Below are 24,235 nucleotides of genomic sequence, written 5' to 3'. Positions count from 1 at the left end.
AGAAAGGTGACCCACTCAGGGTTACCCACGCTGGCTTAGGTTGGGGGTAAGGAAGTGTGCCGCGGGTCTGATAGGCACCTTCTATCCCGAGCATGTGTGATACCCAAAAACTCACTTTGCTGAAACGAATATATTGCTTTAAAAGGCAATTTTGGGTAAGCAGCTATCAAAGGGAGATGTTCCACTCAATGCTTTACAAGGAAATAACTAAACAGAATGACAAATGTATTAGAGTCATTAAACAATGGAACTTCCATTATATACTGTGCCACATTAACTAATCCCCAAAGTAATTCAAGAGCATCCAGTGGCATGCCACAGGCATGTGTTTTTAATAGCAATTTAATAAACCCTAAGTCTCAGGCACTTTTTTCTTCTGCACTTGGTAAAACTTTGATAAATGCTTTATTGGTTCAGAAGGAGACTGAATACCCAGGTGCAGTTCTTCCCATGCGTGGATCACGCACAGTTCTAACCGCGTATTTATATTTACAATGCTGCCTTGCAAAACTGCTATGGAAATGTACTCATGTAGCTGGAAGTCTGATCCCCTGCCCTTTGCCATGATGATTGATGATAATGCAAAATCTAATTTTGAACTCACTTATCAAAAAAAAAACCCCGGCAACAAATTCTCACCCATCAGCAGGTGTGCAGAATTTTGTGGGTTTGATGTATTTTAAGGAATTATCAGATTCTTAATTTTTTTAAGGAAGTTAAGAAAGTAAAAATTATAAATTGGGGCTCTGAACTAAATTTATCTGTTTACTCCTACTTTGGGGTACCTGGCCTTTTGTCCCAGGGTTCTGACTGGCTGTTTGTTGGGGCAGGGAGATAATTTTTCTGGATACAGCTATTACCTTTACTGAACATTTCCCATGTGTCTCAGAGGTGACAGAGTGTGGCCTTTGAGCCTGATCATGCTGGACACAGCATAGAAGGGGCAGTACTCTGCCTTGGAATGGAAACTGTTCTAGGCAGGGTATCTTCAGCAGGATTGCTTTAAGCTATAAGTATAAGGTATATGTAGCATAGTATATAAGGTAGGTGTGTGTATAGTTAAGGTATAGGTTTTGTGAAGGTCAGGATTGGTAGTATCAAGGTGATTTTTTGCCTTCAGATTTGGGTTGAGAACAGCCCTGAAGAGATGGTCTTGGGGTGTTGGTGAACAAGAAGCTCAATGTGACCTGGCAATGTGGAGTTGCAGCCCAGAAAGCCAACTGTGTCCTAGGCTGCATCAAGACTAGCATGACCAGCAGGTTGAGGGAGGTGATTGTTTCTCTCTGCTCCACTCTGGTGAGACCCCACCTGGAGTACCGGGTCCAGCTCTGGGGTCCCCAGTGCAAGACAGATATGGAGGTGTTTGAGCAAGTCCAGAGGAGGGCCATGAAGATGATCAGGGGGCTGGACCACCTCTCCTGTGAAGATAGCCTGAGAGAGTTGGATTTGTTCAGCCTGGAGAAGAAAAAGCTCTGGGGACACCTTATAGCGGCCTTCCAGTGCCTAAAGGGGGGCTACAGGAAAGCTGGAGAGGGACAGGGAGTGACAGAACAAGGGGTGATGGGTTTAAATTGAAGGAGGGTAGATTTAGATTAGATATAAATAAGAAATCCTTTCCTGTGCAGGTGGTGAGACTCTGGCAGGTTGAACCTCCTCGAGGCCAGGTTGAATGGGGTTTTGGGCAGCCTCAGCTATTGGAAGTTGTCCACAAGTCAACATGGGGGTAGATCTTCAAGGTCTCTTCCAACTCAAACCATTCTATGATTGTGTGGTAAGCACGACCGATGAAATTGGTAGTAGAACGGACAACTAGACCATTGATTTGTGATGTGTACTATAATATGGTTGTCTGTGCAAAAAAATGAGGCTGAAGTGTCAGCTTCTTTTCACCCGCTCCACTGAACAGCATCACCCTGAGCTTCGATCAGCTGCTCTGTGGGCCCAACAGCGAGTGCAAACTGGCAACACCCATTTGCCTACGCAGGTACTCTTCGCTTCGTTTGTGCTCATGCTGCAACAGATGGAATGGTGAAGTGCAAAGAGCAGGGTCATCAGTTTTACTTTGGGAAACAACCTTCTTGAAGAAAGGTGGACACAGAGAGAGAGATGCAGGGGGAAAGAAAGGAGGGAGAGAGGGAAGAGGGAGAGAGGAAGCCCCCCAATATTGCCATTGTGATGGAAATGTTCTCTTCAAATACACTTCTGACTTAGGAAGACTTGCCTTTCACATTCATTACACAGGTGTCACATCAAATTTTATCTCACGATGTCTTGTGCACTGGAGCATAGTGCACATGACATTTTGTAACATGATGCAACATAAGGCAATAAATCATACTGAAAGTGAATAAAACCTCGTTTATGTGTGTGCGCGCGAGGAGGGGAATGAACCAAATGGCACTGTGCTAATTTCACCGCGCTTCTGCAGTCATAAAGGAAATGATTTTCTTTCTCCCTTGTCCCTGCTGAGGGATGGTTTCTCAAAATAGTTCTCCAAAGTATTCTCCGTCACCTAAGTTTTGCATATATGCCGTGCATCTAAAGGATCAGTAACTTTTAGAAGAAAATATATGCTTGAGAGCTCAATAAAACTCCTAGGAGAAAGAAGACAGCCTTTCAAGTCTATCGACCACAGAACTAAACCTACTTTCAGCTGAGTGAAAAATTAATTAATCTTCTGTGCAGCTGCAGTGTCTGAAGTAGTGCTGGAGGAAGTGCTGGTTGGAGTTGGTTCTGTTTTCTTCCTCAGGTGCATCACTGCAGAGTTTGAATGCGACTTTGGGGAAAGCCATTGCAGCGAATAGGCCTGCATTAGGTGGGAATAACCAAGACTGCTCTCCAGGAGGCCAGTGGCACTCCGCTCACGTGCCTAAAAGCATTCACAATACCACACTCCCTAAGAAGTGTCTGCCGTCTGCACGTGGGACTCTCCCTTTCCTTTGTAAAGGAAGTCTGTCATGTCAAAGGTGGACTGGAGTTTAAGAGACTTTCAGACAAAACTCTTTCACCGGATGCAGGAGGGATCAGCCTTAGGAGCTCTGGGATTGCTCCTAGGCACACTCTAGAAATATTGCTTTTAGAAGCACTGCACGCTTAAATAATGCTGCATCTAAACAGGTGACCCCCAAGATGTGTTCCTTCTCACTTGTAGGTTCCAGTGAATGTCGTATGGGGAAAAAAAAAAATCATGGGTCCTCCATTACTTTAGCTCCTAATTCAGATAAGGACAATTGTGCTGGTGACATTGTATCGTGATTATAACTGTACATGGTTAGTTGAAAGGTGGTGTGAGTTTAAGTGCTCATATTACGTATAACCTGACTGGTAGAACTCCAAATAAGAAATAAGGGGGGGGAAAGAGAAGAGGTGCTGTAATTCCTATCTGCAAGTATTATGATGTTTACTAACATGAAGAGTATGTCTCCACGAAAGACCGACGTGAAGAAGTGGAATAACTATTTGGAAAGTGGTAAAAATTCCATAAAGCAGATTCTGCATATCTAACAGTTCTAACCAGTTACTTGGAAGAACACACAATTTAAGACTATATATGATAGTGATATTATTTTTACTATGAATTATTCATCTCTTGTACTCACCATGTAAAGGGGCACTGACTTCTTTTATCAACAAAATAGTTTTTATTGACACTAAGAGCAGCATTTAATTGAACCCATTTCCCCAGTTATCGTCAGAAAAGTGTATACACTGGTGTTTTGGAAAGATGTTTTAGGAAGATTTATCAGAGCTGCAAAAAAAAAATAAAAAAGCTGCCCATGAACTAATGGAATTAGATTATCTTTGAATTCTCTCCAGCAGAACTTAGAATGGCCACTAATTCCTTTCTTTGCTCTTTTGGTGTTTGCAAAGGGGTTCACTAAAGCCTGAATTGATATAATTATTGGCTTGGATTGTTAGAGATTTAGGCCAGATGGCTATGGGTTTCTGAAGTCCCAGTTGCTTGTGTTAGCTTTTCTAGTTTGCCTATAGGGTTTGGGGATCAGCAATTTGAAAGGGCTGCAAACTTGTAAAACAGTATTATTCATGGGGGCAGAATGTTCATCAGCGTGACCCAGTATTAAATACATTCATTATGGGCATTTCTATTCTGCACAATTTGCCACACGGCACTGGTTTGTGAAAAAAAAAGAGACAATGGCTTATAAAATGCTTTTGAATGCTTAAAAAGAAGGAGAGTTCACGCTGAGCCTCCTCTGCTTTCTTTTCCAGCAAGAACCTTCTTAGTGACTTTGGCTGAGCTCTGCTGAGAGTAAGAAAATTGGGAAAATCAGAGATTTGCTTTTTACATTTTTGGACATATGCGGTGGGGGGGGGGGGAGTTACAGGAGAGAAGAGAGGGAAAAGAGCAATAAAAGAAAGTGATAGTATGACTTGGGCAACACCAATAAAAAATGGACGAAGTTACAAAAAAAAAAAAGGAAAACTTGGTGAGAATGCGGCTAAAATGATAAACTTCAAAAAGCAATGCAAAAAAAAAAAGTCACATCATGAACAGATACATATGAAATGAGAAGAACACATCAGCTTCTGTGCCCTGGGTGCAGGCTGAAGCTCACGTTAGGGGATCTATAGCATTTCTGGCACACACAAAGTACATGACTGACTCGGTTGTGAGACCTACTTTATTTTTTTAAATTTTTTTTTGGTGTGAGTGTGTTGCAGTGTAAACATGAACACAGAAAACAGTTCTTAGCAATAGCAGAGAGGCAAGAAAATTGTCACTTTCCCAACATTCCATCTATCCTAGGGCTTTTTTTCCCTTTAAAACACTCAGGATGTAGGTGTGCTTAGCACAGGCTGTCGTGGTGAAGCATGCAGTGCTTTCTTTTTCAACCAGGATGAGAAAGACCTCCTGAAGAGTCCCTGGAACGGCAAATAAAATAATAAAATTTAAAAAAAAAATCAACCCACAGAAACACACCGGGAGCCAACTGCACAGGCAGGAGAAGGCAGCCCAGGCAAATGCAGCTGCGCTGAGGTCAGAAATGCTGCAAGAGGGAGCCTCGGGAAGGACAGGGGTGTGTGAAGCGGCACTGACTAGGAGAGGAGGAGGAGGGAGAGGTTTCCACTGGCGGAGGAGGGCTCCCCTCTTCCTCTCTCCCCCCTCCGCGCTCCACGCGGGAGCAGGGATGTTGAGGAGAAGCAGGTAGCAGGTAAATAAACAGCCAGAAGACGCTCTGGAGGCGCGGTTAGAGAGACGTCGCCCCCAAGGTCGTTTACTAAGCAAACGTAGTAAAAAGATCCCGGTTAGTTAAACAAGGGAACCTAAAAGTATGTAAATGAAGGGCCCGACCGCATTCTTCGCGCCGGGAAGAGGAGGAATTGGGAAAAAAAAATCACAAAAACCCGCTTGAAAGTGCCCTGGGCGGGGTGGGGGAAGAAGTTGATTTAAAGTTCCCTTCAGTCATTTGTGTGCTCCCCCTCCACCCCTCCTCCAACACCCCCCGCCTCCCCCATTCCCCCCGCCTCCCCCCCCCCCCCCATCTCCCCTTCGCGGCGGCACACCGGCGGCAAGCAGGGGCTGGCGGAGGAGCCGCCCCCACCCCGGTCCCCTTCTCCCTCCCCCCCCAACTCACCCCCCGCCCCGCTCTCCCCCCGCCCCGGCGCGCAGGGCTGCGGGGCGGCCGCGCTGTCCCCGGCGGGGCGGCGGGGCTGATTGGCTGGACGTGGCTCAGCACATGCCGGGCAAAAGCTTTTTTGTCTGGGGAGTTGGAGCGAAGTTGCGGAGGATTTTTAGGCTGGAGTCGGCGAGCCGGGGCGTTTAGTCTGGCGGCGAGCTGGGAGGAGGGAAGGGAAGAAGAGGGAGCTCCGCGGGAGGACGGGCTGCGGATCCCGCTGGCTTCCCGGCGGTCCCTGGATGCTGGCGGCGGCGCGGGAGAGGAGCACGCCGCCCCGAACGCCTTTCGTCCTGGAAGAGGAGCGGGGAGTCAGATGAGAAAGCGTGGATTGCGTGTACCCTGGATGTCCTGGCACGGTGTGTATAGCCAAAAAAGAAAGTTTTTCTGATTCGGTAAAGAGATTAATACTTGGCTGGCTGGGAAAGGCGTTCTCAAGTTTTTAAAGGACCAGATGTGCGCCGGGTTTAAGGTACCAGAGGAAGTCGAAATAATTGTTTTTTAACTCGCTCGGAGAAATGAATTGCAAAAACTTGCAAACGCACCGAATCGGCGGTAAAATGCACTTTATATTCATTTTTGCACTGGTGATAATATCTTTCGATAAGGTTGCGCTGGGTAAGAATTTGAAATACAGGATTTATGAGGAGCAGAGAGTTGGATCGGTAATTGCAAGACTGTCGGAGGATGTGGCTGATGTTTTATTAAAAATGCCTAACCCTTCCTCGGTTCGTTTTCGAGCCATGCAGAGGGGGAACTCTCCCTTGCTCGTAGTCCGCGAGGATAACGGAGAGATCAGCATAGGAGCTAAAATTGACCGGGAACAACTCTGCCAGAAAAACTTAAACTGCTCCATAGAGTTTGATGTGATTACACTGCCCACTGAACATCTGCAGCTTTTCCATGTTGAAGTTGAAGTGCTGGATATTAATGACAACTCTCCCCAGTTTTCCAGAGCTCTTATCCCTATCGAAATATCAGAGAGTGCAGCTGTAGGAACCCGGATCCCTTTGGACAGCGCTTTTGATCCGGATGTAGGGGACAACTCCCTTCACACTTACTCCCTCTCCGCGAATGATTTTTTTAGTATCGAGGTGAGAACTAGGACTGATGGCGCTAAGTATGCGGAGCTCATTGTGGTGAGAGAGCTGGACCGGGAGTTGAAGTCAAGTTACGAACTCCAACTCACTGCTTCAGACAAAGGGGTGCCTCAGAGATCTGGGTCATCCCTCCTGAAAATAAGCATTTCTGATTCCAATGACAACAGCCCTGTTTTTGAGCAGCAGTCGTACATAATCCAACTCCTAGAAAATTCGCCGGTTGGGACCCTGCTCATAGATCTCAATGCCACCGACCCAGATGAGGGCGCCAACGGTAAAGTCGTGTACTCCTTCAGCAGTCATGTGTCTGCCAAAATTACAGAGACTTTTAAGATAGATTCAGAAAGGGGGCATCTGACCCTCCTCAAGCAAGTGGACTATGAGGCAACCAAATCCTATGAAATTGATGCTCAGGCTCAAGATTTGGGGCCGAATTCTATTCCAGCTCACTGCAAAATTATAATTAAAGTTGTGGACGTGAATGACAACAGACCTGAAATTAACTTAAACCTGATGTCCCCAGAGAAAGAAGAGGTCGCTTACATTTCTGAAGGGTCACCCCTGGACACTTTTGTTGCCTTGGTCAGAGTGCAAGACAAGGACTCTGGTGTGAATGGAGAGATAGTTTGCAAGCTCCATGGACACGGCCACTTTAAACTTCAAAAGACTTATGAAAACAACTATTTAATCTTGACTAATGCCACTCTAGATAGGGAAAAGAGGTCTGAATACAGCTTGACTGTAATAGCCGAGGACAAGGGAACGCCAAGTCTCTCCACAGTGAAACACTTTACTGTCCAAATCAGTGATGAGAATGACAACCCACCCCGCTTCCAGACAAACAGATATGAAGTTGTTATCTTGGAAAATAACTCTCCGGGAGCGTACATCACATCAGTCACAGCCACAGACCCAGATCTAGGTGACAATGGGCAGGTGACCTACACTATTTTGGAGAGTTATATTTTGGGAAGTTCTATAACCACCTATGTGACCATCGATCCCTCCAACGGGGCCATCTATGCCCTGCGAACATTTGATCATGAAGAAATAAATCAAATTGCCTTTATGGTTCAAGCTAGAGATGGAGGGAGTCAGCAGCTTGTTAGTAATACCACAGTTGTACTAACCATCATCGACGAAAATGACAACGCTCCTGTCATTGTGGGGCCAGCATTACGCAACAGCACAGCAGAAATCTCAATCCCTAAAGATGCTGGAATTGGATTTCTCGTCACCAGGATAAGGGCTACAGATAGAGACTCTGGCATGAACTCTGAGCTCAGCTGCTCCATAGCAGCTGACAAGGAGAACAGCATCTTTGTGATGGATCCCAAAACCTGTGACATCTCTATCAACGTGAGTGTTGAATCAGTTCCAGCAAAACAATGGGAGTTTTTTGTGATAGTCCAGGATAAAGGCAGCCCCCAGCTTAGTACTAAAGCACTTCTGAAATGTACCATTTTTGAGTATGTTTATTCCTTTTCAAGCACAGAAGCTACTTTGATAAGCCAACCTTCCCTGGATGTCTCCATGATAACAATTATATCCTTAGGATCAATATGTGCCGTGTTGCTGGTCATTATGGTCATCTTTGCTACAAGATGTAATCGAGAGAAAAAGGACACCAGGTCCTACAACTGTCGTGTGGCAGAATCGACCTACCAGCACCACCCAAAACGACCCTCAAGACAGATCCACAAAGGGGACATCACATTAGTGCCAACCATTAATGGCACTTTGCCCATCAGATCTCACCACAGAGCTTCTCCCTCATCATCTCCGACCCTGGAAAGGGGACAGATGAGCAGCCGTCAGAGCCACCACAGCCACCAGTCGCTGAACAGCCTGGTGACAATCTCCTCTAACCACGTGCCCGAAAATTTCTCTCTGGAACTCACCCATGCTACTCCAGCTGTTGAGGTAAGGTTCCCATCTCATTTTGTACATCCCTTCACTCATGTGTTCACTGGGAGCATGGAGGTACTCTGCATGCAACCTGTGAGAGCAGTGAGTGATGAGATCTGTTCCTAATGACATGTTATGGATTTTGCTTTGGATGTCACTGCTTTGAAGTGTTTCTCCAGCATCAGCTGAATCCATGGCCATGGGGAAGAGGGTTTTATCTCTTACCAATAGCATTATTTCTCAGTTCTTCCCTGCAAGGCTGAAACAATGGTCTGTAACATAGTGTTCTGCACTGATTTACTGATCTGCCTGTCTGTCCTTCTTGCCTTCCCCTTCCCCCTGTATAGCTCTGCTTAAGGAATGCCAGAATATTTACATACAGAAACAGTGCAGGAAATTCTTTCAGTGATGGGAATGGAGAGCCAGAAGGGTAATGCTGAAGCTGTTTAAGTACAGCTGTTGTAACAGCATACGGTCAGAGTGCATCTGGTACGTGCACACCCCATCTGAAAGTTTGAGGCTGCCCGCCTCAGTTGCTTGAATGAGCTGCGTCCTGGTGACTCTTTACATGTAGGGTAATGAGATTTTATTCTGAACGAGGATCCTGGAATGGTAAAGGGCTGGTTATAAGCTATTTTAAATAAAACAAAGCTCCGTGTCTTTTTCATTACCTATTTTACTTGTTAATGAAATAATTATTATGAGTTCAGAGGCTAAGGAACAGCAGCACATTTCCTCATTGTACAAAGCCTTCAGACGTTTCTTGTGGCAGGCATCATGCTACAAGACAGTCTGTTGCACTGCATTATGTATGTGCAGGAATTTGATTTAATTAAACTTCAGAGCAAAAAAAGACAAACCACCCACCTGCCTAACAAACCAACGCAAGAAGCAAATTAGGGGGTTTGCAACGAGGAATTTGATCTTTTATTTCAAGGAATCAGTCTCTTCCCCTTGTCTTTAGCAGGTTTCTCAGCTTCTCTCGATGCTTCATCAGGGCCAGTATCAACCAAGGCCAAGCTTTCGAGGAAACAAGTATTCCAGAAGCTACAGGTGAGGATCTGCACTGTTCTGCTACATATGCATGTACATGTACCAGAAAATGCAGGCGTGTATTTTTAATCAAAAGGTGGAATGTAACGTATGTGAGATAATTTAATCCCATTGTGACCATAATTCTCTTTGCAGATATGCCCTACAAGATATGGATAAATTCAGCCTGAAAGACAGTGGCCGGGGTGATAGTGAAGCTGGAGACAGTGATTATGATTTGGGGAGAGAGTCTCCAATTGACAGGCTTCTTGGAGAAGGATTCAGTGACCTTTTCCTTACAGATGGGAGAATTCCTGCAGGTAAGAGCACAATGGTAGCTGAACAGTTTATTTACAGTGTTGCCTGGCTGTCACTTTGATAAAGCCACTACTGAGAAAGCAAAAATTCTTTAGCTTTCGAGTCCCATGTTTCCTTCTTTTTTGCCCTGCTTTGTGATAAATACTGAGCTGAAACCTTCACAGATCTCGTGAAATGAAACCTCAGACACAACTGAAAATCTGCCCAGAGCAATGCCTACTTTTTTGTTATGCACATCATCATGAGCTGGCTCCAAATTCTACCCAAAAGCATGATCTGATCCATGTTCTTAGACTCTTAATGACTGGGTGGCTGTTTCTGCAAAGCCAGGCAGTTGTGGTTTGTTAAAAATACACTGAACTATAATTTGGGAGGTGCATTTTCCACAGTGGGTTTTGTCCTTATGATACAAACTTCTACCCTTCAGAAATGGATTGTGAAAATGGCCTGGAAATATGGATGGAGAAGAAAGAAAAGTGTTTGGGTTTTTTTTCCCCACTGAAAAATGAACTTGAATGGCAAGGAAAGGTTCTAAATATGTCTCAGGCTTGAAGTCTTGCAACTCTGTTTTCTAGTAGCACTTAAGAGGTACCATTCAGGGGCTGAGGGCAGAAAGTAAAATAAAGCTAGAGGAGGGTGTGTGAAAGTAGGACACACACACATGCATACTGGTATCTATGAAGTACCATTTGTAAACTTATGCCCAATTGTACGTTGAATAAAAGAGGCTATGGGAAATTACGCTAAGGACAAACATGAGATTTTTTGCAAGTACTTCAATAATTACACAGCCACTGGTTGTACCCTAGATCTTGGACTTACTTCAGATCAAATTTAGTTTTCTCTGTATAACTGACAGGGCCAGGTAATTTCAGTATGGTTCACTGAACAAAGAGTGTAAACTTAGAAGTTTAGTAAAGTAATTTTATGCATGGGAATGCATTACTTTGTGGAGTAGTACAGCACACATTACCTCCTAAAGTGACCCCACATATTGCCCAGGGCTGGAGGAGAGGGCTCGTGCCCTCTGCTGCCACAGAAATCACCAGTGAGAGAGGTGTACTTGACCTCGGTGGGCTTTGCCCTGAGAAATAAGCTGTTGTGCTGGGCAGGAGTAACCCCAAGAGTTTCATTTGTTCTTCTTGTACATTTTAGCTTCAAATTTTTCTTTGTATATTTTGGTCCAGACTAGGTCTTGTATCACCTACCCAAGCACTCACCTCCCTACTCAGCTCAGTCTGACATTCAGAACCAGACATCGTGAAAAGTTACTATTTTTTTCAGAATTGTTAACCAAAATCATAGAATCGTAGTATGGTCTGGGTTCGAAGGGACCCCAAGGATCACAGGCAGGGCCACCAACCTCCAGGCATGATCTAGACAGGGTTGCACAGGGCCCCATCCAACCTGGCCTTGAACACCTCCAGGGACGGGGCATCCACCACCTCTCTGGGCAGCCTGTTTCAGTCCCTCACCACTCTCTCTGTAAAGACCTTCCCCCTAATATCTAATCTAAACCTTCTCTCCTTCAATTTTAATCCATTCCCCTTTGTCCTGCCCTTGTCTATCCTTTTGAAAAGTTGATCCCCCTCCTGTTTGTATGCTCCCTTCAGGTACTGGAAGGCTGCAAAGAGGTCCCCCTGCAGCCTTCTCTTCTCTAGGCTGAACAAGCCCAGCTCCCTCAGCCTCTCTTTGTAGGGCAGGTGCTCCAGTCCTCTAATCATTTTTGTGGCCTCCTTTGAACCCTCTCCAATAGTTCTACATCTTTCTTGTATTGGGGCCCCCAGATCTGGACACAGAACTCCATCTGGGGCCTTATGAGGGCAGAGTAGAGAGGGACAATCACCTCCCTGCCCCTGCTGGCCACCCCTCTTCTGATAGAGCCCAGGATACCATCAGCTTTCTGAGCTGCAAGAGCACACAGACGGCTCATGTTAAGTTTCTCATTTCTCAATCTGGAGTTCTGATAATTTTTTTTTAATCCTCATTCCCCCCCAGCTCCTGCTAAGTAATTCCTCTGCCAGCTAGCATGAGGCATGTCTCATCCTTCTCCTGTGGTTGGCAAGGAGGTAGGGAGGGATGTGCTGGAGCTCTCGGTTGCCAGGGGAACTTCAAGTACAGTGGTGTTTGCACTGGCATCCAGCCCTGCTGCTGCCAAGGAAGAGCCATCCCCTTCCTGGTGGGCAGCAGGGGCTGCCAGCAGGCAGGAGCTATTATCCTCTTGGCCAGCTGAAATGCCCATGGCTCATTTTCAGCTCTTGCAATTCTGTCTCTAAACAGGAAGCCAAAGGGTAGGATTTCCAAAAGTGCCCGGCCTTTGCCCAATGCTCACCACATTCAAAGTAAGGAAAACTCCTGCTGAGGACAGACAGAACTGGGCTGGGCTCTCAGGATGGGTGTTTAATCTCACCCAGATGCTGCTATGCGGGGTCTTAATCCATCAGATGAGTATGCTGAACCTGTTCAGATGACCCCTGGATTCATGTACAATCCAAACTAATAAAAAGGAAAAAGAAAGCTTCCTGGAGGTTTGCTGTTCTCCATTTCGAAAGTTTTCTGCATTGTCAGTCTGGACACAGGCAAAAAGCTGTGAAAAAGTCCTTTCAGTTTGTCCCTTTAAGGTAGAAATGGAAAGGAACGGAGCCAGTCCCTTGAAACTTCAAAAATGACATGATCCCAAAGTTCAATAACTGTCCTTGAAAGACTCGTTTCTCTCTCTCACTTTTTAAATCCTCACAAAGAAGCTTTAAATTCTGGGAGGAAAAAAATGCAGCTGTTCATCTGGATTTGGGTTTTTCTTTATTTATTGCTGCTTTAAGGACAGGCTGTGACACTGCTCAATCTCCTCAGTGTATCTTTGGGTTTTATGGTCAGGAATGTCAGGATTTATTATTTTATGTCAAAACCCATCCTGGTAACATAAGTAACAAAACTCACAATAAGACAACTCTCACTATTAATAGGATGCTAGACCATCGTAAGTCTTGCCTTAATTTATAGGAGTTTATTAGAAGAGAAACCCTCACCTTCTAGGATGAGTTGAGAGCTAGTCCAGGCTCCATGGATCACTTAGACATCTCTTCTCCTTTCTAACTGCCAGGCATTTTCGGTGAAACAGCTCATGTGTGCTTTTCATACATGGGAACAAAGCACTTGAAGGCATCTCAGTCACTGGTACCAAAACTTCAGCCACTGGTATCTTCTAGGCTGCTTTTTCTGCTTGAAGCACGCTGATCAGCAGAGCCATTTGCAATTGCTTGTGCAGCATCCAGCCTGCAGCTTGAACTTGTATTCCTGAAGAAATTCGTACTCTTAACATGTAAGATACCAAGAAAGTTTCTACTTGGAGGAATGGAAAGGGCATTAGGAAAACAAACAATACGATAGGCTGTGCAAAGCACAGAGATAAATAACGCTGACAGGATGAGGGTAGGACTTTATCAATCACTGGTGTATCCTCAACTGAAATATTCTCTTCAGTTCTGCTTGCACCACTGGAAAAAAGATATTTTGATAAACTGAGTGGATCCAGAGGCAGATGGGAAATGTGATGAGAAAGCAAGGGAAACTTACAGGGCATGGCTGAGAACATTTCTTAATTCATAAAGAGAGAAAGAAAAAGAAACTCTCTTATGGGTGGGGCTAATCTAGCCATTAATTGCTAGAGAGTTATGGCAAAAGTTTCTTACGGTCAAAATATGAGTAATGCAAAGAGTCTGGCATTTCTGGGAACTTCCTTTTGAAGTATGTGACTCAAAAAACTGTCAGTGGCCCCTGCAGTGTCTAGATCTTTTCCAGCAGGTCTGCCAGGCACCCCAGGCAACACCCAGCCTGAGTTGAGGCTTTGTGTCTTACAGCCAGTTCCCTTTGGAGAGGAAAATTTGGCCTCTCTCCTGTCACATCTCCCTTTGCAGGTCTGTCAAAGAGGGGCTTTGCCTGGCTCTGCTTTCCCCAGCCTCTTCAGTGGGAGAAACGTTTGTGGAGGACCCTTGCAGTGCTCCTCCATGGGCCAGCCACATCATACTGCTTCCCCTTGAGACACACCACTGAAACCAAGTAGCCAAAAGAATGGCTCACTAGTGTTCTGCTCATCAGCCCTCCTGGCTGGCCTGGGTACCCACCTAGTTGGGTCAGTTCCCCTCTCCATGCATGACAGAAACCTGTGCTGCAGAGCTGCACGTACACCTCAGAGTAACCCCAGTACAAACCCCATAGGCACATGGGACGTGAAGTAAGCCCTGGGTATTCTTATCTGGGGTTACCATTTATCTGGTTCGGTTAAAAAGGTAACGTGGCAGTGGGTCACCTTTTATTCAGCCTACACCTTGCTGTCAGTTCACAGAGTGTGCTAATAAAGAGGGAGATCCCTCTGCATGTTTTAGTTCTTTAATTCTCTGCCCATTTATTCCTACTTCATTACTCTGATAAGCTTTTCTAATTGCACGTGGATATCTTGACTAAAACTTCAGTAAACACTTCATTTGATTTTATGTCTTTTTAATGAAACAGCACTGTACAAAGGGGGTGAGTGGTTTTAAGTCACAAGTGCTAAGTTTTCCATCTGGGATTTACGTGTTTATCTTCAGCCCCAGTTAGGATGTTGTACTGCTATCTTACCTGTCCTGCATTTACCGTTCCCATTTTTGAGGCCATTTGGAAATGGAAGAATGTTTTGATCCAAGACCATTTACATTTTCCTGTTTCCTGCACACAGAAAGCAAACCCAAACACCAGATCTGGGCGTCTCTGGAGATGTTCGGTCCTGGTGTTAGCCCCTGTGAATGTAAGTGATATCTGCAGTGGGAAGGGGATGCTCACTCTCCCCTTTTCTCTCTTGCAGCGATGCGGCTGTGCACGGAGGAGTGCAGGGTTCTGGGACACTCTGACCAGTGCTGGATGCCACCGTTGCCCTCTCCCTCCTCCGATTACAGAAGTAACATGTTCATCCCTGGAGAGGAGTTCCAGTCACCCCAGCAGCAGCTGCAGCAGCAGCAGCAGGGCCTCGAGGAAGATCCTCAGCCTGCTGATGCCAGTGAGAAGAAGAAGAGCTTTTCAACATTTGGTAAAGACTGTCAGAGCGAGGAGGAGTCAGGGGACGCCTGCACCTCCTCTCTCCTCTCTGAAATGAGCAGTGTCTTCCAGCGCCTGCTTCCTCCCTCCCTAGATGCCTACACGGAGTGCAATGAGATGGATCGCTCCAACTCATTGGAGCGCAGGAAGGGACATTTGCCAGCCAAGACTGTAAATTATCCCCAGGGGGTGGCAGCCTGGGCAGCCAGCACTCATTTCCAAAATCCTGCCAACAACGGGCCCACTCTGGGGACTCACTCGAGCGCACAGCCTTCCTCTAAATGGCTGCCAGCCATGGAGGAGATCCCAGAGAATTATGAAGAAGATGACTTTGACAACGTGCTCAACCACCTCAGTGATGGTAAACACGAACTCATGGATGCCAGTGAGCTGGTGGCGGAAATTAACAAGCTGCTGCAAGATGTCCGGCAGAACTAATTGTTTCGAAAGGCTATTTTTCCATATTTATGGAAAACAGGAGGGGGAAAAAAAAAAGAATGAAAAGCAGACTGAGAAGAACTGGCACTGCCAACTAGTTGCATTTATCATAAATGTGTCTGTGTATGTTGAATATAAAATACTGTATTTTCATATGTACACAATGCAAGTGTGATTATCTTTATCTGTATTTTAAAAATACATTTGTACCTTATATTTATGTGTAATTTAACAAATAAATTTTATTTTTGTACACCCACAGCAAGCATGTTTTCCTAAGTGTATATAGAAGATACCACCCTTGTCAAACATGCCACACCGGGATGTTTTTTGAAAAAAAAACAACCCCAAAACCAGGAGGGATATTGCTTTCCCTTAGCGTTTCTTTTAAGGCACTGAAAAGTTATGCAAACATTCATTTCAGTGAATGATCTGACACTTTGTTGCAATGTTTCATTCTTGTAATAAAGACTTGTCAACTCCCTTGAAGCCTAAAATGTCTTTTTTATTCTGATGCTTTTTGATCTAAGGAGTCATTTCCCCAATTTCGTTAATGGATTCTTGCAGGGTTGGGGGTCTTCCTCTGTTTACAAGTGTCCTCCCAGGTGAACAAAGAAAGCATGGAATTCAGTGATGGCACTTCCAGCATTCTCTCTGCAAATAAAAAAAGGCTTTTTTTTTGTTGTTTTGCTGCTGTTGTGCTGCAAAATCACTAGAAGTAAGTGGCGTGTACTTGAAAGGCAGTGATAAAATAAGCTTTTCGGACCTCGAGCTGAATTTATGTAAATACAAATTTAAAACAATTAATTGCAATTGACTGCTTTATCCTTGGAAAAGACACCCAAAAAAGGGCACATTGCATTTCCTGGGAAAGCAGCTGATATGACTATACTTCACCTCTCTTGTAAGTATATCAATCTTGCATTTGCAAAGCAGTGCAGAGATACTTGAGCTTCTTTGAAAAGAGCTATCCTGCACTTACATTGGCTCCTGCTGAATCCCATCCTTCCCTGTGTTCAGTGAAAACAGTGTCATTTGTATTGTGGTGACATCACCACTGGGTGGGTGATTGTAGCTAATGCTTCTCAGACTAAAGTCAATGTGGTCCTGTTAGTTCCCTTTTTTCAAAAATGTTGTTTTTGTTGGCTTGATTTTATCATCACGAAACATGGGTGGTTTCTGGACTCCTGATGCTCGTTTCAGTTAAAGAGGTGGCCAGAAAAGCTGGTATTTTGGGCTTGCATTAAGAGCTCCAGATGCATATTTTTAATAGGGTGTGTGTATATATGTTTTATTTTTTTACCAGAAGTCTGGAAGACTTTTGAAATAATCCAAGTGAACACGGGTATAAAAAATGGAACAGACTTTTTTTCCAGTGAATTGTGCTTGCACCCTGTAGAATATTTTCTAATCATAGAAACAGAAAAATCCTGTTTAATGTTACCTAAAAAAGCCAGAATTTTTGTTGTGTGAATAAGCCTTAATTTTTTTGGTTGGTGTTTAAGGAAACTTTACTCTCATTATTGGTTTCACAGTGCTATAGATGTGACAGTTGTAGACACACAGACATTTGTTGCCACCTGAATAATGGAGACATTCTCAACTTGTTTACATTTTAGAAGTTCACAAGTGTAGTTGCTTAGAAATACCAGGAACTCAGATTTCTAACTGAGTACCTGTATTGGCAGCTGAAACTGTCAAAATGTCATTTTGTCAATATGACTGACATGTTTCAGTGACCTGGCTCATTAGCTTTGGTACAAGATCCTCTAACAGTAGAGGCTCTGTTTCTGTTTTGGACAGTTGTTAAAGCACCTTTGAAGGCCAGCAAGACCTCAATCTCATTGAGCTAACATCTGTTATGAAGGGAAGAAATCATAACATTGCATTTATGAAATATTTGAAAACATCTTCCCTGTCCTCCCCACTAATGGGCTTTAATGGCCCCAACCAGCCTCACCTGGGCCCTACCCTCCCACTCCCCCTTACCCCAAGTGCTCAGGAGTTTATTTAAGCTCAGCATTAGGGGCATTCAGTTGTTGCATTAGAGTTGGTTCCTACCCTTGCTTCCTGCATGGACCTGGGACTCCATTGCAGTGCTGCTGACTCCATATCTAGCTGCTGCTGGCAGGATCAAACCTCATTCTGGTTTCTTGCCTTGCTGTGTTGTGGGGCTGTTGATAGATCTATTCCCAGCATCTGGCTCAACCTGCTGCATTCAGGTACTGTAGGATGGTATTTTGTCTGTGAGGGTATTGCCTGTGTTGGGATTGCTCTTATGTCCTGTCTCCTGCCCCGCCCTGTGGAGAAGCCTTGCTCTGGATGCTCCCTGACAATATCTCATGTTCTTCCCAAGTCTTGTCCCTTTATCAGTAAGGTCAGGTCGGCTCTGAAATCACTCTAGGAGCTGTAGGAGTATTCCTGAGTGCAGAAGTACACAAAAGCATGGCTTTCTCCTTAGCTGCATCGTTTCTGTCTTATCTCAGCTCCCCCTTTCAGTTTTGCTCTTTATCAGTATCCAGTTTTGGTCTTGCTCTCCAGGTTCCCTTACCCCCACCTCATTCTCCCACCCTTTTGGTTCTCTGATTCCACTTCCCTTTGATCAGTCTTACCCACGCACTAATACTGCGCTGCCCATGGTTGTAGTCTTGTGTTTGCAAAGTACACGGTGTTCTGATAACATTGGCCATGACTGAAATTCCCAGCTTCTACCTCTTCAGCTGGACCTAGGTAACATTTTTTTCTTTAAAGTTCTCTTGCCCTAATTTTTCATGTGTAATTGTAAACTCTGGTGAATTGCCCTACTCCCAAAACCTTTTACTGGATGACTATACGAGGTGTTGAGGGCTGATGCTTCCAGCTGTGCCTCCCTGTCACTGACCGGCTTTGCATGGGGCAGGAGGCCGAAGCTCAGGCACAGCAGCTCCCAAGATGAAGCTCATGTCTGCTTAGGAAATCGCTGGTGTGGCGGGCAGTTGCATTACAAGCATACAAGATGGTAGTTTAGCTATTAAATTTGGAAATTATTTCAGTTTTCTATTGATATGGCTAAAGCATTGCTGTCTGTTACAAAATCAGCAGCTGAGAATGAAGCTCCCCATCAAGCGGTGTAGATTCCTCCTTCATAAATAAATGCAGGTAGATATTGCTTCCCATCTCTAGAAGAGGAAATATCAGACCTTCAGGCTCAGGCTGGTTTGCGGTGTCTACAGACTTGCAGGGCAGCCTGATAAGCTCTGTTTTCACAGCCGCATCCTCCATGAGGGATTGCCAACCTGTTTTAAATTTAAAATCCTTAAATCAGTTTATGCCCACTGGCCCATGTCACATGGTTAGTCTCAATTTAAAGAGCCATTGTTTGCAGAGGGGGCTTTCTAGCAAAAAATAGATAGCAATGAATTTCTCTGGTAGTGCTAGGCATCCAACTATCATAAAATACTTAAGGTTTTCCTAGAGGGGATTTCTGTACCAACACATGGTAATAGTATTTGGTATGTGCATTGCTGCAGGAATCTTATCGTGTAAAGATACCAGTTTTAAGACCGGTCTCCAGGAGCAAAAATGCTTACTTAGATTACATCTGAAATGCATTGGAGTTTGAGCTGTGCTTATTATCGATAGGAAGCTTGGTGAAATATCTGTAGATTGTGGGAAGTGAGGGGGGGGGAAAATGTGTTTTAATCCTACTCTGCTTAGAGTCCCTCTTTTTCTCAAGTTTTTCTTATAAATGAGAGAAACTGTATATATATTTTATAAATATATGTGTGTATATATGCATAAATAAAACCACAAACACCAAATCTCTATGTGCTTCTGTCATTGCCATCACAGACACTTGAACAAACGCAAATCTTAATGGATGCTCAACCACTATTTTTCTCTAGACTCCTCACCTGTTTTCTTAATCACTTCTGAAATGGATGAACTCAAAAATGCACTGAAATAATGATCAGAGGTAGTGGGCTGTCTGACCGTTTATTTAATTTGAGTTTTAAGTATTTCTGTAACCACCTCGTTGCACTTTAGTGTTTGGTGTCCATTAGGGTAAACACATTGAGAGGATGTGGAGGATGTGGCTGTCAGTAATGCCTTTGTTGCATTCTACAGCCTGGTTGTGTTTATAGTTATTTGCTTTAAGAATGCCAATAGAAAGCAAACAAAAGCTACCGCAAAATATTTAACCTTTAAGCTTTCCTATCTTTTTTTAATGAAAAATTGAAATTCATAGAAATGCTAGGAAATTTGACTTCCTCCTCTATAACTGCAGAGATTGTCCAGTGTTTCTAAAGATTAGAAGCCTTGAAAAACCTCAGTTTTTCAGCTGCATATATGGAACACAAACTCTCCATACTGAGGCACCTAGACTAGCCAAAGTTTGCCTGCCAGCTGAAAAAAAAAAGCTGGATTTATGAAGAAAATCTTATGTTTAAATGTCTTCAGGGAGGACAGCACATGGAGATTAGTCCAAATTGCTCAAAAGGACAAGTGCAAAGAGCTTTCTCTTGTTTAGTGAGCATTAGGTTAATGGAGTATCCGCACAGAGATCCCATGGAGAATATGATATAGATATATTTTCTGTCAACAGTGCAGACTGTTACACTTTTGGGCACAATTTCATTCCTTTCTGTATTGTGGGTTCAGTCTGTCTTCACATAAAACTGGTCCTATAACATATTCAGTAAGGCAGTTCATATTAATAAAAATAAGTGATAATGTTCAATCAATAGAAGACATTAATATTTAGCAGCTGTGTTGCATGTTACATCCTCAGACCCACAGAACCATAAGTGATTGAGCATTTGGATGAAAAAATAAACCATCATTCTGGGCTCTTTTAATCCACTGCTACAAAAAGTGCCTCCCTGAACAGTTGCACAAGAACAGTTTAAACTGTACTGTAAAAACTATTTATGGCAGAATTGGTAAATAATACCTTGTTTAATGAAAACTCAAGGGAAACTGACAGAAATGGGCAATAACCTAAACTGAAATTTGACCAGTGCATACATTCCCATACAACTTGTCCAAATAGCACAGTGAGAAATGACCATCCAAACTGTTTTACAGCTTACATGAAAAATTTAAAGCATCACCATGCATCCAGTTTCTGCATCGCATGACTTTGGTTTTGTATTGATACAACAGGAGAAAGCACCATGCAATAAATCAACAGCACCCCTTATACATAGCCTAGGTATTCTCTGAAGGACTCTTATCCTTCTAATGACCACACATAATGAATGCTGAGTGAGGTTTGGGAGTTCACAAAGTCACAGCAGAAAGCTGCATGACTCAAGGGAAGCTTCACATATTTGTGAAGAAAAGTGTTATTAGACATACTAAGGTTTGGAGCTACAAAATCTTCAGTAACTGTAAGTTCATGTAACATAATTTTTATCTAAATCCTAAATGTAAAAACCCAGAACACTGGATGTCTTCTTCATGATTGTTTTTTGTGTCTGACTTGCAGTGCTGCCAATGACTCTTGACGTACAGATGATTGACTCTATATGTTCTCATGTAAATTCTCTAGATGTACAAAATAACTGTGCCTAGTCATACCAAAGTCTGCCAATACCCAAGTACCTGAATGGTGGAGGTGAGCAATCCATTGCCTTGACTTATTTTGGGGCCTCAGTGCTGCAGACATTTGCCTATCTGAGAAAATACAGGATGAAGAAAGAGGGCTGCATGCTGTGACAAGCATTGGAAAGCAGTCATCTGCCCTTCCAGGTGGTCACCCCTCAGCTTCAATTGTTTCTTTTTTTGCCTATGGCTGAAAATAGGTGTTTTCGGTTTTAAACAAAGACAGCAGCTTCAGAGGGGAAAATTGAAATTGATTGGCAGATTAATGGTTTGGCAAGGAAGCTGAAGCTTTCTGGGAAGAGAAAAGGAGTTGAAGACAGTGCATCTCATAGCTCTGGTAATGATAATAGTACCTAACATACTAGTATTCTACAAGGGAGAATTGTCATCAGCTTTTGTATGAAGACAGGATTGATCATGGTGGGGTTTTAATTAAAAAAAAAAATGTGCTGACTGCTTGGGGAGGTTAACTCTGGCCTGGCCAGAACCAGGACACTGCTTTATTTATTTTTTTTAAAACTTTTATGTTTAATCCAAGTCTAGTATGCTGGCCCATCATCTTCCCTCTTCAACAGCCCTGGGCACTCCTGCTTGTGTTCTTTGCTGCTGTTGCTCAAAGAATAGTGTGGAACAGCTGAAGGAGTTCATCTGGTGAAAACGAAGTGGTCGCTCATGGTGATGTGCATCTTGCTGCAGAGGTGAGTTCTGAGTATAGTGTTACCTGGGCTTTGTTGATTGCTACAGACATATGCTCTTTGTCACTGGTGAACATGCAACTGTTGTAGCTTGAGCATTGCTAAGAAAGCAGCTATAGGAGTTCAGGGTAGGCCAGAGAAGTGGTGTTACCTCCCAACCATCTGGGTGACGTGTGCTGAACTCAGCTTTTTAGGGCTGCTCTGCCAGTAACACACAGCATAAATGGCTTAGCCATGGCTGTGGAGGGTGATCTTTCCCTGTGGACTGGAGGTTTAATCGATTCAGATGTCATCTGCTTTTCCGACGAACTGATCAGGTCTGATGTTCGCTGTGAAGTGCCAAGTTCTTCCTGTGTACTGCACAGAAAGCATGAGTGCTATAGGTCCTGCTACATTAAAATGTGCATACGTATTGTACGTTTAGCCTTCAATTGTGAAAAATCACTGAGAGGAAGCCTACCTCCTAGTTGCTTCATTCAAATAACTCTTCATTGTTCTATCCCTTCCCTTATTGGTTTGGATACTGATATACTTCATCTCGCTGAAACACTGAATGGTATCTTTTGGTTTGGAAGACATAACTCTATCAGTGGGGAGTAAAGGGACTGGGGAGCCAGTTCTGTTCCATGTGGTCCAGGAGAGATCTCTGCATGTAAAATCCACAGAGATTTTACAGTAAGTATGGATAGCAATAACTTTGAATCTTTTTTTTTTTTTTGTGCAAAATGGTATTTTTTTAATTTCATAATTTACCTACTTGGCAGGATTTGTTTCCAACTGGCAAGGTGGTGCCCTAGGGTTACCATGGTGATATTCAATACAAACCATGAATTATGCCTTAAAAGGAAGCGTTCTTGCTGCTCTGTATGGAAAAAGAAAAGTCTCTCACATATGGTACTGTGGCTATGATAACTTGGCGTAACTTTGTGCCTTTATCTTTTTAAAAGATAAGACTTCAGCAATGATTATATTTAGATCTTGGGAGAACTCTGGCTATCCAATTATTATTATGTGTAGAAGAAGTAGCTAAGACAAGGAAAATAAGCAAAGCTGAGATGAGAGGATTGTGTTTGTGTCTCCTTTTCACAGGCTCCAGCTGGTCTTGAAATAAAATAGTTGCTCTCTCTACACATAAACAGATTTGTTACATGTTTAAAAGTGTAAAACATGGTTGAAGTGGAAAGGGAGGCATGTGTGAGTCTGGAAATGAATTTTGCATGTACAGATGGATCACGGACAGACTCTCTGTTTAACCCTGGATGGGGTAGCAAGAGAGGATGATTGCTGATGCCCTGGGAAAAAAACAAATTGTAAGAATCTTGTGGTCTAATGAGCTGAAGGTACTGCCTGTGTGTGAGTGTGTAGGTGGAAACAATCAGTTTCCAGATTAATATGGTTCTGTGCAAGAAAAAAAGGAAAGGAATAGACTTAAATCCAATTTTCTTGTTAAACAGGCCTGGGCTGCTTCAAGTAATGCCTGTTATCTGCAGTGTCTGAAAACAGGTAACCTGGCTGGCTTTTACACAGATGATGATAAACAGCCATGGGAGCTTAGTGCACCTCTGACAGAATGATGGACAGTTTTTATTCAAATAAAATAAAAACATAAGCTCAGTAAACTGGCAGGCTTGAGACCACCTGGGCTTATTTTGACCCATCTGGCTTGCTTAAATTCTTATTATAATTAGGTCACCTCACTAAAAGAAACATGTTCATTTGCATCCAGACAGGGAAAAAAATTTGTGGTGATCTAGTTATATTTTAAAAATATTAGCAGATGATATTAAAATCCATATACATCCTGAAGGTTGGATATTAAAGTTTTGTTGAGGAAGATTGTCTGAGCTGACTCTATGGAGACTCCTATAGTTTAAACACTTAAAATCTTTTAAAAAGGTGATGTGATTTAGGCATTAGTTTCAGTGGTGTAAAGGGTGAATGGTGTTTCCACTGCTTTAAGGAACCAGGTTGTGCTGTCACGCTTGTGCACTATGATCTTAAAACTCTGTGAAATGAACCTACAAGTGTAGATGTGTGTGGTGAAGGGCAACTCAAATTCAGGCATCTCTGATGGTTCTTGTGTGACTTGCTGTAGCATTAGAGCAACAAAGTATGTGCTGCGCATGCTGGAGTGCATAACTTTGTATGGAAAATAGCAGAGTGATTTATCACTGAAAACATTTGTAAACAAATGAAAACTGAATGGCTTTCTGCTAGCGTGGGTGGACAGCAATAATATGTTCTGATGCTCTGTATTACCCAAAGATTTCTTCAACATCGTTTACAAAAGTCTGCAATGAAACACTCATAGAGACTATGCAGCAGTTGTAGTTAATGGTGCTGAGCGACAAGGAAGATTTATCAGCATATGTAGTTCTGTATTTCTGATGGTATTAGAGTAAATTACCTCATTCCTTCATACCACAGAGAAACTGCTTTATGGGAAAGGTAT

At 43.5% G+C, this 24,235-nt stretch overlaps 1 protein-coding gene across 1 annotated transcript; it reads left to right on the top strand.

Moving 5' to 3' along the window:
• Nucleotides 1-6,154: 6,154 nt before the first annotated feature.
• Nucleotides 6,155-15,729, top strand: PCDH18 (protocadherin 18; the record flags this gene model as incomplete). The annotated part of the gene is made up of 4 exons (XM_084264081.1): nucleotides 6,155-8,659; nucleotides 9,609-9,697; nucleotides 9,833-9,996; nucleotides 14,835-15,729. The coding sequence occupies 4 exons, from the start codon at nucleotides 6,155-6,157 to the stop codon at nucleotides 15,500-15,502; spliced, it is 3,426 nt and encodes a 1,141-aa protein (XP_084120207.1). The 3' UTR covers nucleotides 15,503-15,729.
• Nucleotides 15,730-24,235: the final 8,506 nt, after the last annotated feature.

This window comes from Gallinula chloropus (genome assembly GCF_964237585.1).
Source record: "Gallinula chloropus genome assembly, chromosome: 4".
Taxonomy (NCBI): Eukaryota; Metazoa; Chordata; class Aves; order Gruiformes; family Rallidae; genus Gallinula; species Gallinula chloropus.
This window is presented reverse-complemented; position numbering and strand designations above follow the sequence as displayed.